We start from the raw sequence: 19,886 nt of genomic DNA, 5'->3' as shown, positions 1-19,886 counted from the left end.
ATTTTGTCCTTTTTGTTTCTCATCAGTACTAGTAAGTGCCCTATCTGGTATCACTTTGATAACCATTTTTAAATGATGAGGATGAGAATGCATTGAAGTTTTTATGTATTGGCTCGGTTACTCCAATCTCATTTTACTCTTTTTAACTATACTTTGATGACAATGTATACATTGTTTTGAAACGCCCCCCTAAATAAAATTTACAAGAAAAAACATCTACCCTAAATTGTACCAGATGGAATGATGGGATTCATATATCGACTTGATTTATCAGCGTCAGTGTCATTTTCATGACTGAAGTTGCATCGGACCGTGTTGTCAGTAAGAAGGTAAGATAATTAATTGTGGTTATATGAATCCTCTTCCCTAGAGATAAACACCTGTTTGAAACATAAAGCAGTGCCCTTTGTAACATAATGAAACCTTTCACACTAAATTCATACAAAAGATATCCTGAATCGATAAAATTGGTAAAATGGAATATGTATAGGTAAGAGAATTCGCGAATTATATGAACTGTCTTACCGCCTTACTGACAACATGGTCCAGTGCAACTTCAACGACGAAAATGACACTGATGCTGATAAAACAAGTTGAAATTATGTTCTAGTACATTTTAGGCTAGATTATTTCCTTATTAGTTTTACTTAGAGAGTGTTTCAATACAATGTTTATACTGTCATCAAAGTAAAGTACATGTAATTCTAGGAGTTATAGAGAGTATAAATTGAGATAGGAATAATTAAGTAAATTTTACGTACTAAATTGAATGCAGCCTTCACTTCAGAATGCCAAATAAAGTAGTAATAGTCAGGTGTTTAAAAACATTAGTACTGATGTGAAACAAAATATTCCCATAGATAATATAATCTAAATGAAAGCCAAAACGACCTTTTAGACGGAACAAATTTACTTTTTTTTTAATTTAAGAAACTTTGTTTGTGCTGCCTCTACATATTGCTGTTTCAATCTAATGAATCCATGCTACACAAATAAATTAGATGTAGATATACCCTGAAAAGTGCATGTTATTATCAAAAAGAGATCACTTTTGCATGACCCGTGGAATTAAACCCTGATGCCTATAACAATATTTGTAAAACTGAACAAACAATATATCTGCGACGATCGGTACTGCCGATGGCAATCTACGTTTTAGGAAATTTCATTAATATTTATACTTAAACCTGAAAAATTACAAGATATGGAGATTCAGATGTTAAGCTTGAGAATTCGGATCAAACACAGCCGCAAGTTAATACTTCTTGTTGGATATATAAAATGCGCTCGGCACGAGGTCAAAATTGTTTCTACCACTTGAGGGAAAAGACGCCATTGGTAGGTTTTAAAAGAAAAAAGAAATGAAATAGTTTTGTTCACCTACTTATCCAGAACTGCTTATTTATTATTTGTAGATCACGTTTTAAAGCAGTTTAGTTTTTTTATAAATATACTATCTTCAAATTTTAGAGGATTGTTTTCTACGGGTGTGGTTATGAAACTGAAGAAAAAAATAATAGCTCAAGTGCAAATCTCATACCAATAAAAGTTGTGTTTTAAACGTTCTTTTTATTTCTGTCTTATTTTAGCTCTTGCATGGAATAAGAAAAAACACGAGAGATGATCATGAGAATATGTTACTGAGACAACAGTGTTGAAGATACATTTGTTCAGTAATAAGAAAATCAAACAGTAGTGTCTGAGACTTATATTAGATATCCAGGTGTGTTATCATTTTAACCTGCATCCTGCCCTCAGATGCATCAAAGAGTCGTGAATACCTAGGGAAACACCTGCTAGAACATATTATACTACTTGTCATGTTCAATGTAGGTCTACCATGATTCCAAACAATCAAATTATAATAACAAAAATATATGTATGTATCTGCCTCTTCATATAGCTTATAACTGTCATCAGTGGTTTCATCAAATAATTTTTAACTTTTTTATAGCATTCTCTCAGACGAAATATGTGTTTGTTTGACAACAACGATTTGATAGAAGAATCAAACTTTATTACAAATCGTGAATTTTCAAACCCAGAAGAGACGAAAATTGTTTTGTGAACATGTTGGCAAAGGAGATCTCCGTTATCGTTTTCTGGCCGCATACGAACAAACATTCTTTCTACACATTTAATTGAATCATCAGGAATTTAAATTAAGGTCTACAGAGAAGCATTTTAACCCGCACGGACCTAGATGCTACTAATGTTTGTTACTTTCAACTTGTTTCTTGCCCGTTTCGAATTTTATGTTATGTATATTGTCTTGCCTCTCTCTCTCTCTCTCTCCCCACTCCCCCACCCCCACCCCCTCCTCTCTCTCTCTCTCTCTCCCTCTCTCCCTCTCTCTCTCTCTCGTTACTTTCATATGCTCGTGTGTGTATATAAATGTGTTTGAGTGTGTGTTGGGCTTCTGCACGTCTATACTTTACGGTCTTGGAAAACTGTATTTTTGGAGCAAGGCGTTCCCTGTTGATTATTCACCCTTGCTTTTTTCCAATTGCCCCAACATCTCCACCCATTTGTCTACCCTATACCCATTTTTGCTCCTTAAATATAGTTAAAATGTACATTTTTGAAGAAACCCGTCAGCTATATTTTTCCACTATTTTTATATTTGTTTCGAGCCTACTTTGCGATGCATGACTCTAGCCGTGTTTGCTGTGCTCTGTCTTTTTGAGAAATCTACCCTTACCTTTTAATGTTTGTACAAAAGGCAAAATTCTGTTTCCACTATAGTATGCTGAGGTAGTGTGCCCGTTTCGGAAATGGGAGATTGAGCGTTCACTCCCTAGCCAGGTCATACCAATGTCGTGAAAATTGGTACTAGTAACTTCTTCGCTTGGCACTCGTCAGCTCGGGATCTGGTGAGGTGTCACGTGTCTAAGGTGTGATACGGCCTAAGACAGTTATTTTTACTATATGTTCCATCTAGACATGTACATTATTCGCAATTTCGCCTGCATTCCTTAGGGTTCACCGGCTCTTTCTTCTACTATCTTGAACCAAATCACACGCGTATGAAGAATACTAGTAGTCTCAAAATGGACAGAAACGGGCACAACAGGCCCTTTCAAAAAGTAATATTCTGACATTATCATTCTGTCAAATTCTTAGTTCATATCTCCGCTATAAGAGTATGCCATTTATTGCAGCTCTCCGCTCAAAACTTCATCAATATTGTAACTTTTTTATGTATATATACACAAAACACAAATAATAAATCCGATTACATTTTTAATGTAATCTACGGTCATTTTATAACGAATATGTACAGCAGTTGTTTCAAAACCATAAGTTCTCTTCCTTTCACATATTTGTGACTTCTTAACCTAAATAATCTCCAATCTGCCCAGAAAACACGCCCCTTTTATACTAACTACAAAAAATTGAAAGCTGTCTCCCTAATATGGAATGCTAGCTCATAAAATATAGCATTAGCCCTGTCAGATAGGCAGCCTAGACACTAGAGATTTATTGAGCTACATGTTGAAATACACTGACCCTAGCTGACCCCAGCATTCTGTAGAAAGTAGAGATTCTATGCAATGAAATACTGTAACGGAAAATGAATAAGACAATACTTAAATTCTTTATAAGATTATAACATTATGAAGCCATCCAGCTAGTTTAAAAAATGCCAATGGGTTTTAGGTATGATTATGAACAGGAGTATACCTCATCTATTTGTTGGAGAACTTGTCCGGTTTATGTAGGGATATTGGGGCTTGATCGCATATAATTATATGCTATTTGCCAATAATGATATATGAGATTTTGCCTATGTTTACACACACGGAAAATTTTGTTTAACATCTAAAGTTTGAAAATTAATAGCTCGGGATTGGTCTCCGAAAAATTGTGCGTATCTTTTAAGTCTATACATATGTTGACTGATGTTCTGTATAATAAGGCTTGTCAGGATATGATAGCATTAAAACGTAAGTCTATTTCTAATAAAATGTATCATTTTAGGTGGATATATATTGAATAGTGATGACGCAGAGCATTTTTGTTCTTAATTCTGCGATTGTAAAAGATCATAATTTTGACATAAGACTGTGCCTACTCGTGCAAGTGTAAAGTTGCAACTTCTCTTTTATCGGCGTAAAGCAAAATTTATTACGCATCATTTAAATCATCTTTATCTTTAGTTTGAAATGCCAAATATTAAAATCTAAGATTGAAACATCCGATTAATTAATAAAAAATACAAACAGGAATGCAGTACAATGTTAGGTTCATTGCCTGCTTTAACTATGATACTTCCGTGCCAAATTAATAGATTATTTGTCCATAAACAACCATAAACAAGGATTATTCACAAATATTGTAACATCTTTGCATTTAATTGAATGTCGATTCTGATATTTGAAAGATGTTGTTAAAGATGGTTTTGACATAGTTTTCATGAACAATTTTATAAATCGTTTGCTTTAAAGAGAAATGTCGGATTTTTCAATTGTGTTTTGGGCAGTCTTGTAATCTAGATTGCTTTCCACTATAAATCACAGCACTGTTGCAAGCCTTTTCTTAGCGTAGAACAGACATTTTCGCCATGATAAAGCGTTTAAAATATGTATGATTAAAGGATATCTGATTGAAATATCGGTGATATTTGTATAGGGTAAGAGTTAGACCTGTGGCGGGTTAATGCAACTAATTTAGCTAAAATTACTGTAGAAACAAGAAAATTTCTCGATCAATTCATAGAGGAAGATGTGAGACGTACCAAAGTCGGTATGCGAGGATTTTTGAGTGGATTATAGAGCGATTTGTTGGATCGAAATGTTTTGTTTCAGAGAGATATGAGAAACAGTTAGCGGGTTTTATTGATAAATATTTAGAAACTTTTAACAATGATATTTAACTTTAAAAGTGTCTACGAATTTAAATTAAATTTACTTTTGATTGTGGAGTAAAATTCGTTTTGATAGTGTTTAATATGATGGGAATTATTTTTTCTAAAAATATTTTCTGATTTATCAGATTAGCAATTTATTTGAAAAATGAACTTTGTGTTGATTTTATTACTACAGACTTTAGGTGCAGTGTTTGGTGGACACATTTTACTCGACCGCTCTTCGACGGTAAATAAATTTAACAGAAAGAATAACAGAATCAATTTTAAAGAAAGGAGTAATATTAGGGAAGTCAATGATAGTGATGGAGACGGATATAATGAAATAAATGGAAATACAGATGAAAAATGGGTTGTTGATTCGGTAAGATAAGCTTTTGGAAATTAGATATATAATTATATAAACATAATGGTATTAAGGATATTTGAAGAACCTTTTAATTATACGATGTGCGTTTTTCCCAGTTAGTTAGGTCAATTATAGTACACAAGCATGAAAACAATATGATACTGGCACAGATACCGATAGTAACTGCAAAATTTAATTTTCTATTGTTATCAATAATATCATCATCACCATCATCATCATCATCATCATCATTTGAAGTATTAATATCATTATCATTATCATCACCATCATTTTCGTTACTTTTATCAATAATAATGATAATTCTAATAATACTACTAATAATGATCGTATCATTATTATTATTATCATTATTATTATTATCATTATTATTTTAGCATTATTATTATTTAAGTATTATTATCATGTTAACTTCCTCCTAAAGAACGATCGTGAAAATGATTATGTCGCCTATTATGATGATGATGAGGATGATGATAACAAAATATAGAAATATAACACAAAGGGATGATAAATAATAGTAAAGTGTAGCGATATTAAAATGATAATGATAATGATAAAAATGATAATGTTACATGTTTTTCTTTCGTGACAAACCTCATATATAGCAGTAGCAGCTTCTATCACGTCATTATCATTACATCCATAATGGCAATCGGATCCCTCTACAATATTATCAATTTACTTAATATAATCGTGACAATGGATCCGTTTACTTCATTGTGAGTTCACACATTATCATTACAGTCATTAAGGTAATCGGATCCGTTTACATTATTGTTATTTGCTCAATTTCGCGACAGTAATAAAGGTCATCGAATCCATTGTCAATTTACTCATTCGTCAATATCATAATGGTCATACGATCCATTGTTTATTGATATTGATTAATTATCGTGACAATTATAATCGGCATCGAGACCATTTACTTTATCCTGAGTTGAATCATTTATTTGACCATTACAAAGGTCATCATATCAATATACTGATTCAGTTAACCGCCTCGGTAGCCTAGTGGTAGAGCGTCCGCTACGAGTGCGGGAGGTCGTGGGTTCGATCCCCGGCCGCGTCATACCAAACGTAAACAAGAGGGCCAAGATGGCCCTAGGTCGCTCACCTGAGAAACACACTATAACAAACCATAACAGTGTAAACATGTTTGACCTAGTGATTTCATGGAAAAAAATATTCTGATCAATTATCATTAAAATTGGAGCAAAAATCTTGAGTATAAATAAGTATTTTCTTTGATTCGACCTGTGACCTAATTTTTGACCCCAGAGTACAAGACCCATATTCGAACTTGACCTAGATTTCATTAAGACTATCATTCTGACCAAATTTCATGAAGATCAATTGAAAAATACAGCCTCTATCGCAATACAGAAGGTTTCTTTGATTTGACCTAGTGACCTACTTTTTGACCCAAGATGACCCATTTCAAAACTTAATTTCAGGAAGATCAATTGAAAAATAGAGCCTCTATTGCATATACAAGCTTTTCCTTTGATTTGACCTAGTGACCTACTTTTTGACCCAAGAGGACCCATATTTGAACTTCACCTAGATTTCATCAAGGCAATCCTTCTGACTAAAATTCATGAAGATTAATTGAAAAATACAGCCTCTATCGCATACATAAAGTTTTTCTTTGATTTGACCTAGTGACCTAGTTTCTGACTCCAGATGACCCGTTTTCATACTCGGCCTAGATGTCATCAAGGTAATCATTCTGACTAATTTTTATGAAGATTAATTGAAAAATACAGCCTCTATCGCATACATAAGGTTTTTCTTTGATTTGACCTAGTGACCTAGTTTTTAAATCCAGATGACCCATTTTCAAACCCGGCCTAGATTTTATCAAGTTAATCATTCTGAATAAATTTCATAAAGATCAGTTGAAAAAAAAACGGTCTCTATCGCATACACAAGGTTTTTCTTTGATTTGACCTAGTGACCTAGTTTTTGATCCCAGATGACCCATTTTCGAACTTGGCCTAGTTTTCATCAAGGTAATCATTCTGACCAATTTTCATGAAGATCAGTTGAAAAATACAGCCTCTATCGCATACACAATCTAAATGTTGACAGACAGACGACAGACGGCGGACGCCGGACATCCAGCGATCAGAAAAACTCACCTGAGCATTGCTCAGGTGAGCTAAAAATGGTACTAGTAGCTTCCTCGCTTGGCGCTCAGCATTAAGAGGATAGTGCTAGGACTGGTCAGCCTGGTGTCAGTATAATGTGACTGGGTGGGGTATCATGCCACGTGTCTACGGCGTGGTATTCCAGTGAGGCAGCACTATAAAGTTGGGCATTGTGCTCACTGCTACATGTAGACACCGTCGTTTATATGACTAAAAATTGTTGAAAAAGACGTTATTCCCGAACACACACACAGTTGAATCATTATCTTCAAAAAATAATAATTGTATTGGATCCATTGTAAATTTATTTATAATCGTGAAAATCGATATGTTAATCGAATCCATTGTCAGTTTACACATTATCATGACAGTAATAATGGTCATCAGATCAATTTACTTTATTGGCAGTTTACTCATTATCATGACAACCATAAATGTCATCGGATCTATTCACTTATTGTTGTTAGTTTACTTATTATCGTAACAATCGTAAATGTCGTCGGATCCACTCACAGTTCAGGTAAATGAAAACTGGATTGAAAAATTTGAACCGGAAATAGTACATTGTCTACATTCCGATTGTCTGCTGTTTAATTTAAGATATATTGATTATCAGCTCGAGACACGGTACACACGACCTTGGTCAATCGTTCCTTGTTGATATATGAATTAGGAATGTTTATCAACAATTGTCTGATAGGGGTATTGCAAACTTGAATACAATGTCTACACTCTTTCTTAATTTGTAAAAAGTAAGAGAAATCAATCATTAATATTATTTGTCGACAGTTAACAGAACAACATGCAACAAACAGAGACACGTTTTGCTACATTTATATTATAACCAATCTGACTTAAGTACTTGATCTTCTAAACGAAGATATGAGAACGACCCATTCACATTCGTCTTCTGTATATTTTGGATTTCCAATATTGCTATTTTTATTTTCGCAAATCTATTTTTATTTGAACCAATCAGACGACTTGTTTCAACAAGCATTTGGCTGAACCATCAAATAGTGTCGGATGTCATAGAGTAAGAAAAAGGTGCAGTCAATCCGGTGCTCGAACCCAGGACCCCTCGCTTACAGGGCGAATGCCCTACCGACTGAGCTAACCGGCTGTCTGATACTTTACGTGACCAAGCCCGTGCCATGACCTATGATTTCAGAACATGAGGGCGTAGTCGCGATGTGGTCGTCACAAGAATTTAAATATGAAAAACCCAGGCTAAATATAGATTTACAACATGTTGTAATTAAGGCTCTGATAGGTTAATGGAAGGGTCGTCAGAACGAGGCTGTCAATAGCTCGTCTCCAGATCCTATGCGTAGCGTAATAGGAGATGTACTTTTGTCAGATTGTATTATAACTACATGAGAAAATACAAAATATTAATGAAAATAAATCTTTCTTATGTTGTCTGCAGTCCATCAAGTGTTTCATATTTTCCTGATTTACAGTTTATATATTCTGATATGATATCAGAAGACTAGACAGGGGAATTATTTATGTGACCTAAGGTCAATCGTTTAATGCTGATGCGAGAGTTAGGTATGTTTATTGACAACTGTCTGTTGGGGGCATTGCTAACTAGAACAAAACGTCTGCAGTCTGTTTTGATAATAGGCGAGAAGAAAGCAAAATATTCTTCAAGCTACCGACAAATCGCTTGCCTCACATATGCTTTCAAACATATCTGAAGGGAATGTTTTATAGCAAACTGATATTAACTTCGTTTCAACGCTGGAGCAATAATGAGAATATTCACTGGTAAAGTGATACTGGGTACATTGTAAAATAGTGTTAATTCCTACACACAAAATAACTGTCGTCACTGGCATTCCTTTTCCTTTTCTTTTGAATTAATTAATCATTATTCTTTACCTCACCAAAAAAAAAACAATCAATATCTACAACACGGTAATATACTGAGATACATAAAAAGTAACATGTCAAAATGTTCATGAAATATTTCGACAGGAAAAGCTAACATGTGATTAAAAGAGCCTCGCATTTTATTATTTTATTCAACTTGTTTAATAAATTCAGTTTGAAAAGACACTCACTCATATAATATTCTCTATATTGCAAACAGGCTTTCATTGGAATTAAGTATAGACCTTTTATGAAGTGGAGATGGAAAAATATATGAAATTTAATCTGAAGAAAAAGAGGAAAAAGGAAAGTTACAATAAAAAAAAACACTTACACTAGACTCGGTTAACCTGCATTTAAAAATGAGTTTGTTTGTCTCTGTGAAAATTTGCAATGAAAATTTTGCAGAGTGGTATCTTTACAGTAACCAAATAAAGACATATTTCCTGCCACTTAAAACATTTTTCTCGGAAATATTTCTTCCATTTCAGTTGGGATTTCGAATTTTAAGTTTACATTAATCACCTTTTCTGTTTCTGTGGCAGATTTTTGATTAAAAGGCACGGCTCTGAGTGTTTTTTTCTAAACCAATGTACATATTAATTCTTCAGATAACATAGGGGTATAACTTTCGTTTAAAATATTTTGGTATCGATGTGATAAGTCTATGCTGTACTTTTTGTTTGTGTTCTCAATGCCCTTAATACGATTTATGTTTTTACTTTTTCTGCCATAATAATAAAACTCTAGTCATTCTTTTTTGCCTTTTATAAAACATAGTGAAACATAGTGTTCCAATATTTTGTAGATTTCCTTAATTGTTTTTCACTCAATGCAGTTAATATGTCATTTAAGAGTTTGTGTATACGGTTACAATGAAACATTAATAAAGAAGCAATCGGTAAATCAAAGTTACTTAACATTTTGAGAATATTTAATCAGTTCACAAACTTTAAGCTATTTTAGTTCTGAGATTGCATCTCTTGATCAGTTAGCACGCAAATACAATTCATAATTGCAGAGATATTTGCTTGTAGTATAACGCCATCAGCCACAATGGCGTGTTTATCTGATATATAGAGAGATTATTTGTTTGTTTTGGTGAAATATCGAAAGTTATTTTTATCGAGTGAGCATCATACTATCTGTTTTCAATCATAATGCTTTGTGTTGAAAAAAGAGATAGTTTTAAAGTTTCACGAAACCAAAAAAAAAAACAATAAAAAATAAAGAAAAGAAACACAAAACAACCCCCCCCCCCCCCTCCCTCCCGCCCCCCACACACAAAAAAAGAACAACAACAACAAACATACTTTATCTTCTATCAATTTCATATCTTCAAATATTCATAGTCAAGCTAAAACAAATAGGTTTAAACAAAACAGAAACGAACGTGAATTATTTGACAACGTGTCTTTGATTAAATATTCTAAATCAACCTATACGGCAATATGTTCAAATCGTAAAGCATTCATACAGTGATTCATACTATATATGCTGGAAAGCGGCAATCGAGCGAATAGGGTGGTAGCTTTTAACGTACGAGAAGAACTCATATTTAAAACAAGTCTGAAAAAAGTATTTAGGCAGATTTACACAATACAAATGAATAAGACTTTTGTATTGTGCGTAAATAAATTTGATAATAATAACAGGTATTACTTCAGTAAGTTGTATTTTTACATCTTTGTCAGTAGTTAAACATGTTACATGGAATCTGATAACCAGAAACGTACAGATAACTTTTAAATGCTGCCTTGCTGCATTTTAATATTTTATAGCTAGATAATCTAAAACATGGACGTGATTGGATTAACTTGCGAATTGTAACTCATTTCTTAATACATTGTACACATAAAAATTATTGTTCATTTATTCGTCTGCAGATATTTTACGAAGATTACCAGTCTGATTCTCCAGCAAATAATATAGCTTCCCTTGATGTGTGTCCTCCTGTTCCGGATGTTATAACAGACGACGCATGCGCACAAAGTTCTTGTCAAAAAGATACTGATTGTTCGGATGGATTCAGATGTTGTTTTACCGGATGTTCTTTTTCTTGCCTTCCTGAGATCAAACCAGCCGCACGTAAGCTGTTACTACCTTACAGGTGTTTGAATCGAATTTAAATGCCTTTGATTAATATCGTTTAAGTCGTTATATAATCTTACCAAATGAATATTTCCGTCATCAGTCTTAGGTAAAAAATAGTTGAGTAATGACATGTAATGCTATCGAAATATGACAACAGGCATTCACGAATTAACTAATGCCAACAACAATAGAGCAAAAGGTAACTCAGACCATCGGAACAGTGATAGGAATACTGATCATAACGAATAGATCATGTGTATTTATTCGTCACCATGGTGATACATTTCTAGAAAGAAATTTATTTTCCTGAATATCGACCACTTTGTCAACATAAATAAAACAAACAAGCATGTCTAAGTATAATTTTGCCGTGTCACATAGTTGTTTCCGTATGTTAAATCTTTTGAAAGCCTTCATTCCTAAAGATTATGTTTGATAGAAAGTGATGGAAGATGTATTTTTCCATTGCAGATAAAGTATTTTGCTTAAGTTTTGAATAAAGACGTGTTATATAGGTTAATAAGGTGCTGTTATGGTTATCTCTAGTACTATGCCTCTGCTATTGCCTAATCAATGACTTCTACGAACTTAGTAGAAAAAGGCACAGCTTAAAACTATTTTTTTTGCAACTTATTGCTTTTTAGAATTTGCCTATATCACAGAGGAAATGCGATTTACTTTTATTTCATTTTATAGTTGTGGACTGGCGAAAAGAACCAAGAAGATCAAGATCTGGTAAATAAACTTTTTGGTGCTTTATTGCAATATATTTACAACCATAATACGTGCTTTTAAAAAGCGTCAAGCAATAAAGTTACTGGTAGGTTTGCTGTGATTGTTGTATTTTTATGCCTATCAGCAATACTAGAAGTTAGCATTAAAAAGTAATTTGTTTAGAGTTTTAGTAACAAAGTCCCCTATTTCATGTGTGCAAACATTATGTTGTTTAATGCACAATAATTAGTTTGTGTTTGTTGTTTACACTATTTCAGGAATATCCTGGTTGATCAGCGAACCAAGAGCAGTTAAATCCTCATCAGAAGGTAACCGTTTCTCTTTTATACGAAAGGTAGAACCAAAAGTGGTAATTATTGTTTAATAAAGATGTACAGAAATCTGTTGTCAAATTGAAGGTAATTATGTATTTTTGTTCATGTCTCCGAAGTACAAAATACAGCCTCTATTATTGAAAATGAGAACTGGCTTGTAAGTAATAACCTTGACAATATCCAGACAAAGTAACACATAACTGAATTATTATGTCTACGTCTTCAACAATTACACTGCTTGCCTTTTTGTCTGGTGGTAACCTTTGATGCTGGTAATAGAAGCTATAAATTATTCTATTAGTTTATAAACACGTATATATTCGAAAATGCTAGCACATGAAGTACATTAGAGTGACCGACTTTAATAGCAGAAGAAAATCAGCAGAATGTAAAAGATACACAAATAATGTCCTTTGTTATAGCTACATCAATGTCAGAGCGAGTTAGTATCAATGTTCGGAGTGGTTTCGCCCACTCGCCTATTACGATAGGAATAGAGTTTTCTATGGAAACTAGTTTTAAAAGGCTACGAACATTAAAAAACAACAACAAAAAAAAACAAACAAACAGGAATTGCTTAGCTTCCGATTTCTCCCTTCATTACAAAAAGGAAGCAGGCAGCAGCGAAACACAATAAACCACAAAAGGCGAATTTGCTTATTGAAAAATATCTAAGTGCGTCTCTAAAAGCAGATAATTTCTTCCATTAATCCGCATTTTGTATGGGACAGGGAACCAGATTACAACCATCATTAATGAACAAAACAATTGTTTAAGGTTCCGCTATGTCAATTCAGTTCTTTCTTTATTACACTGTAAATAACTGAGTAAAGTTATTTTCGAAAATTAAAGTATTTTGATACGAGTCCCAATAACACAAGTGCAACTGAATCGTGAGAAAAAATAAAGAAATGCCATTAAACTTTTACAAGTCATTTGATACTTCTATGTGTTCGTTTTAATGTCTAACACTCTATATCATCGTAAAAATTTATCTACAATTCAGAGATTTTGATGCAACGAAGTTTTTAAAAACACGTTTCTATCGAACAATAATATTCAGTTTATTAGTATTTTTACAATTTTTGCGGTGCAAACACATAAAGCTGAAACGAAGTTCTACAAATTATCTACATTAAAGTAACATTATAAGGAATATTTACAGCTATTAGAATAAAATTATATACTGTACCGTCATTCCTTTCTCACATGTGCGGTATAAACATATAAATGTATGTTAAATTCGAAATTATTCTTAATATTCTCCTCCTGGAATATTGAAATGTAACCCTTTTATACCAGCATAAAAACATTGAAATACAGCCATTTTATACTAGCATAAAGACTTGACCCCAGCATTTCATAGAAAGCCGAAGAGGTTTTCTGGATAGAATTTTATCAAAGCAGAAAATAATAAAACGGTATGTAAAATGTACTAAGATGATTCGTAGATCTTACACTGAAGTAGCAGTATGTCTTAAGCCTTGTAAGCTTGAATACTGAAGTGAAGTTAATGTTGGGCAGAGAGGATAAATGTTTATGATAAACATTGCAGCGGAAGCATGCAGTACAAGTCCTGTAGAGTCGGATGAAGATCCTCTGCTCTGTCCCCATGGATATTTTTGTCACGTGACTGATCCGGGAAGCCCAAAAGAAGGAATACCTAATAGTGGATATTGTGTCAAACATACTGGAGAAAAATGTAAGAATTGTTAATCACTGCTGAGAATATATGACTGGAAAGATTACCTATGTGAGTAACTTTCTCTCTGTCAGTACAGAAAGACACGACAAATAAGTTGGATGTACCGTTACCGCGCATCGCAAATGGAATGCAAATCATTGCATAGATACATGTTTGTATTTAACATTTACTAGGTGATCCATATCAGTTATACTCACTATTTCTATAGAGTTTTCGAATGCTTTACCGGGTATTATGAATTAGATTCCCTTCTTCTGTTTATCAACCTTATATAACGAAACTACACATTTATTTATTCGATAGACTCCCTAGGTGAAGAAGAACTAGTAATTGCGTCGGCATTGTCAGAAAGGAAAACGTGCAAGGTGGACAATATAGTACTATTAAATGGTGCAAACATTGAACTCGGAAATAAAAATTGGTATTTATATATTATAACATTTTCAAATATTTGGTTTCATTAAACGATTTCTTTTTTTATTCTCTCTACTTCGTTGTTTGTGGTGTTCTCCTACATCTTATTAATGCAACGCCTGTCAAAATACAGAACAATTCAGTACTCTTACATTTTTATAAACATTAAATTATAGATGTATAAAAGGTATAGACAGATGTGTTAGTAGCGGGCAATTTTATTCTTTTGTCTGCTAATTATCAATGCTTGTTAAGAATGAATGTGTGTAGTTTTTTCTTAAATTATTTAAACGCTCACGTCTTTACATGTCATCTTGATTTAAAGAACATTCATTTATACCTTGTGTAATTTAAAAAGTGTTTCTTTTTCAGTCGTTTCGTTTCAATTCTTGTAAGTTATTATCTCTTAATTATTCATTTTGATATATATATCTTTTCTACATTTTTATACATTTTCAGTCGTTGCAAAAAGGGATATCTTTCTTGCAAGAAAAGATTAAGGAAAACTCGAGTCAAGAAGAAAACAAAAGGTGTTAAGAATAAAACCAAACCACGTGCGACTAATAAGAAAAACAAACGAGGAAAAGGTAATAATTTCAAATTATGCTGTAAGCATTTCACTCGATTTCATTGCTTTTCTGTACAGAAAAAATAATATATTACTTATATTTATAAAACATCATCTTATTGCAGTGCATACTTTAAGATTTATTTCATTTGAGAAATGACCAATTAATACTTTTTACGAAACCAAAACGTATTACAACCCCACATGTATTAAAAGACAGTCAATATCTACTTTGTTTATTTCCAGGTAAAAACAAACGGTTATGAGACTAAAATGGAAACAAACATCATATTTCACCTCATTGAAGATCAGCAACAAATATTTCAGAACAAATCATAAGGTGTTAAACGACTCAGAATATAACAAACAGACTATGGAAACTGGTTAAGATGTTCAGCGAAGATAATAGCCTGTTTACTGGTTCACATATTTCATAATCTAAGATGTAAAGCGATTCTGAATAATAATTAAACTATGGAAACAAGTAAACCCGTTCTTTTATAAAGAAGATGGTTGAATCGGAACTAACGGTAATGATATGTGATGCAAAAAAAATCAGGTTTTCTACTCAAATATAAGACTGTATTTGATGCAAAGTTAAACAAGGAAATAATTCCAATAAATTGTTTATTTCTATTCATTAATAAATGATACATGTAGTATAGTGTTACTTATGCTTATTTTAAAGATTCCTCATGTAACAAGCCGCCAAAACTATTTTCAGTGGGACTAACTTGACAGGACATCAACCGAAATAATGTGTTTAATGTTGCATTATACTTATTCTTCACAGACTGTAAAAATACATTGAATTCATTCTTCTGTCGAATTGTTATTCATGATTTAAATAATTTGTTATCAATGAATACATTTGCTGCAATATTGTTTCCATGACAGTTTCTAGCCGGTATCCCTATTTTCAAATCACTTTTCGTTCGTACCATTTTGTATGATTGTATTACCCTTCCACTCTCTCACCCATGTGCCAATGTGTTATTTTAGTTTCATTATAAAAACATTACTTTACTAAACGTTATTGATGGATCTTTGGAGCATTTTTAAATTACAAAATATGTCCTTCTACAGCAGTGACTATATGTGTGTGGTCTGCTTTGCGGGGTGTGGCTATGATAACGCCTGCTCCACCCAATGCTTCAAGAAATTCTACTTGAATTCAGTGTTGTTATATTTTCTGGTTTTTGGGATCATGGAGTCCATTCAACGTATGTGTTATAGAAGTCTGCTTAAGCCAGTTCTAGGGGGCGTGAGAGGTGTTGAACATTTAATTACCTCTCATAAACAGACTCAATCAAACTCAATCTGCTATTATTTTCTTGATTGCATTCTTTGCTTCCAAAGGGTCTTTTTACAGATTTTGTTAAGTGAATAACATTGTTATTTAACTTGATAATCTCAGTAACTATTGATTGCTCACCTTATATGGTACGGCGGCGTCATTGGAAACAAGACAACGATTGACGTTGCTTCAGAAATACATGTAGGACTGTTAAAACAATTGTTGTTTATCTTCAGTTTACTGTAAAATCATTAAATTTCGTGGGCATGAAATTTCGTGGTATTGGTCAAAACAGCAATTTCGTGGGGATATAAATTCATGAATTTCAACTTTTGAACATAAAATATATGATAATTTTACTTTTTCGTTGGGATCAAATTTCGTAGACTGACTCAACCACGAAATCTACGAAAATTACTCCCTCACGAATATTAATGATTTCACAGTATCTTTAGGAGCTCTGTCGGATTACATATATTCAAATTTATACAACTGTACAATGCAATAAAACTAAGTTCGGATTTCGACGCCCAAAAGATGAAAACTTTAGACAATAGGAAGACCAGTTGAAACCAATATAAGTGGTGAGAACTTGAAGCAGAAAATATCACATTTAGGTAATTCTTACTGGTATAATTGCATAATTCTATCATCGACATTAACCGCCTCGGTAGCCTAGTGGTAGAGCGCCCGCTTCGAGTTCGGAAGGTTGTGTGTTTCTCTGGACGCGTCATACAAAAGACGCGGTAAGTGGTACTAGAATCTTCGACTCTAGTCACTCTAAATCAAGAGGAGAGTTCTAGGACTAGTCAGCCCTGTGTCAGTATAATGTGACTGTATGGGTATCATGTCACATGTCTACGGTATGAGATCCAGTGAGGCAGCACTATAAACTGAGCATTGTGCTTCCTGCTACAATTAGAAGCTATCGTTTATATAACTAAAAGATTGTTAAAAGTCGCTAAAACCGAACACATTCACACGTTATCATCGACATTATCTGCAAGTATTATGTTGACATTATCATGAAAGATATCTTTTGACAGAAAGATTTACTAGGAACATACAAGACAAGTGCTCACCCATGTTCCACTGACATCACGAATCATCGTAACGAGATACAATCGACATGAATATATCTGTTCTTCCCGTGGTTTTGTTACCTGGATTGCATGGGTAATCCAGTTAAAAGTGCTAGAACAATTGCAACAATATTCTTAATTTAATATTGTTAATATTGTGTTTTGGAACATCTTGAAAAATATAAAAAAAAATACATTGACGAATCAATCCTGACTTCTTCAAAAATGTTATACAATAAATATATTAAATGTTTCCATTATACCGTCAAAAATGTAAAAACTTCAAAAATGATTATTTCTACTAGGAACTTATAAGCATAGAGCACGAGTCGATGTGGAAACATAGCATAGAAACACCCATCCAACAAAATTCTCCTGATCAGTACAGCTACTTGTTGACAAATACAACGCTATTGTGTAAATTCAAATAGAATTTCTATTTGGATTGACAATGTTACTTTCTTGGAAACTAAAATCTATGGGATATGTCAGTGTAATTAATATATAACAGAAATACAATATTTTGTGTGGATTTCAGTCATACCAATAAAACAATAGGTCATATGGCGACTTACAATGTTTAATGGTGGAGGCAGTCACCGAGTACTCCATTTGTGCATGGGCGTGCATCTGGGGAAAAATACCGACAATCTGTAAGCCAGCTGGGTGGCTTCTTCAGATGAAACAGTTCTGTACGTGAAGCGAGGATTCAGCCACAGAGCGTTGAGGGGCAGGTAGTTTGAAATCAGCAGCCTCAAAACACTCGTTTGGCAACGGTGGCTCCTAGTAATAAAGTTTATTTCATTTCATTGAAACACATACTGTAATTGATATATAATTTCATTACATTACTTAATGTTTCATATGTAGAATCATTGCCATAAGAAATGTGTCCCATAAGACAAGTACACCACAATTCTTATAAAAAGCAGATGCTATTCACATATCCATCGGCACAACTTCTACTACTAAAACGTTACGCAGGTATTATAGCAACGACTGGTTCACATTTTGAAGTTTAATCATTTGAGCGAAAGAAAAACTGAAACCCACTGTTAGTACCAATAAAATTTCAAAGGTAGGGACTCCGTGATAACAACCGGCTTTTCCTGGCCGATTGGGCATTCTTTGTACGCGATTTCGGAAGTCACCACTTGATATGAACATTTTTCTTTTTCTATTTATTTGTTTCGCCAAAGGATTCATGCACTTATAATATACCTTTTATGTAAAAGGCAATCGGGATAGCCTTTTGTTCCTTGTAGTATATACAGAATTCAGAAAATGTCGTATTAGGTATGATGAAACCTAACCGGAACTTGTTGTTTTAAGTCGTTGAACGGAAACGTAATGACGTAATTACTGTTTACAAAGGTTAATGTCCCGTGCTTCGTTTAAGTACGCTACTTTATGCGGCTAATGTATATATTTCCCCAGAGACAGATTATGATAAAAAAAAAGCTGATTGAAATGTATACACAATTGGTTTATTATATCACGTTAATAAAAAGTTGTGCACCTTCTATTTAGTGACAAGACGTCTAGTGGATGTTTTGTCTTCAACGTTACTGATTCCAGTCGGACTTGAATTGCACTGGTGTAGAGGTTAGGATTTTCATTACAGAAACATAATACAGTTATCTTAAGACATTTTAATTGAAAAAAAATTAATTTGTTTAAACATGGTATCCCTACAAAAGCAATTATATCGGAATGCTTGAATTGTTGACATGCCATTACTATATTTTCCGAAACACTTATGATGTGCTATATAATAATATATTCAATTTGGTAGATAAGTGTTATTTAATGAAGAAATAAGCTATAATTTGGCAAAGAGGGAGTACTAAATGTTTTCGCGATTACACCAGGTATCGAGTCTTTATGTTTATTGCATTATTTTTTATCAAATATTCATGTTAATTTAGCATACCATATCGTTATGATTACGTTTGTGGAATATTTGTTTCTGTACTACATTGAAAAACATACGAACACATCTAACGCAGTATAATTTATCATATATCTCGATACAAGTACGTCAGTATTACTCGTGCCCGAGGTAAGGTAAAAATAATTCGACGTAATATAACGTCGGATTTTGTTCCAGATTTAGAAAAATGATTGCATTAACTATGTATCTTGGAGTGTCTGTAAAATCATTTATGTTAATTTGGAACTCACAGCTAAAACTGCAGACACTGTGACTAATGAATAAATGAAACGCCAAAATATAAACATTGTGAAATATGGTATCAAAATCTAAATATTATGAAGATGGATGAAGAAATGAAGGTGCTAGAGTAGTCAAACATGATAGCAATCATCTGAATTTGCCCGCAGTCAGGAGTGGCATTATGGCCATATGCAATGCGTCCAAGTATAACTACCGGTTGTTCGAGAGATGATGGA

At 33.3% G+C, this 19,886-nt stretch overlaps 1 protein-coding gene across 1 annotated transcript; it reads left to right on the top strand.

The window, feature by feature from the left end:
- The first annotated feature begins 4,387 nt into the window (after positions 1-4,387).
- Positions 4,388-15,755, top strand: LOC123526641 (uncharacterized). Its single transcript, XM_053523002.1, has 8 exons — positions 4,388-5,231; positions 11,152-11,353; positions 12,056-12,094; positions 12,352-12,402; positions 13,964-14,110; positions 14,417-14,534; positions 14,987-15,114; positions 15,342-15,755. The coding sequence occupies exons 1-8, from the start codon at positions 5,016-5,018 to the stop codon at positions 15,359-15,361; spliced, it is 921 nt and encodes a 306-aa protein (XP_053378977.1). The 5' UTR covers positions 4,388-5,015; the 3' UTR covers positions 15,362-15,755.
- The last annotated feature ends 4,131 nt before the right edge of the window (positions 15,756-19,886 follow it).

This window comes from Mercenaria mercenaria, chromosome 14 (genome assembly GCF_021730395.1).
Source record: "Mercenaria mercenaria strain notata chromosome 14, MADL_Memer_1, whole genome shotgun sequence".
NCBI lineage: Eukaryota > Metazoa > Mollusca > Bivalvia > Venerida > Veneridae > Mercenaria > Mercenaria mercenaria.
This window is presented reverse-complemented; position numbering and strand designations above follow the sequence as displayed.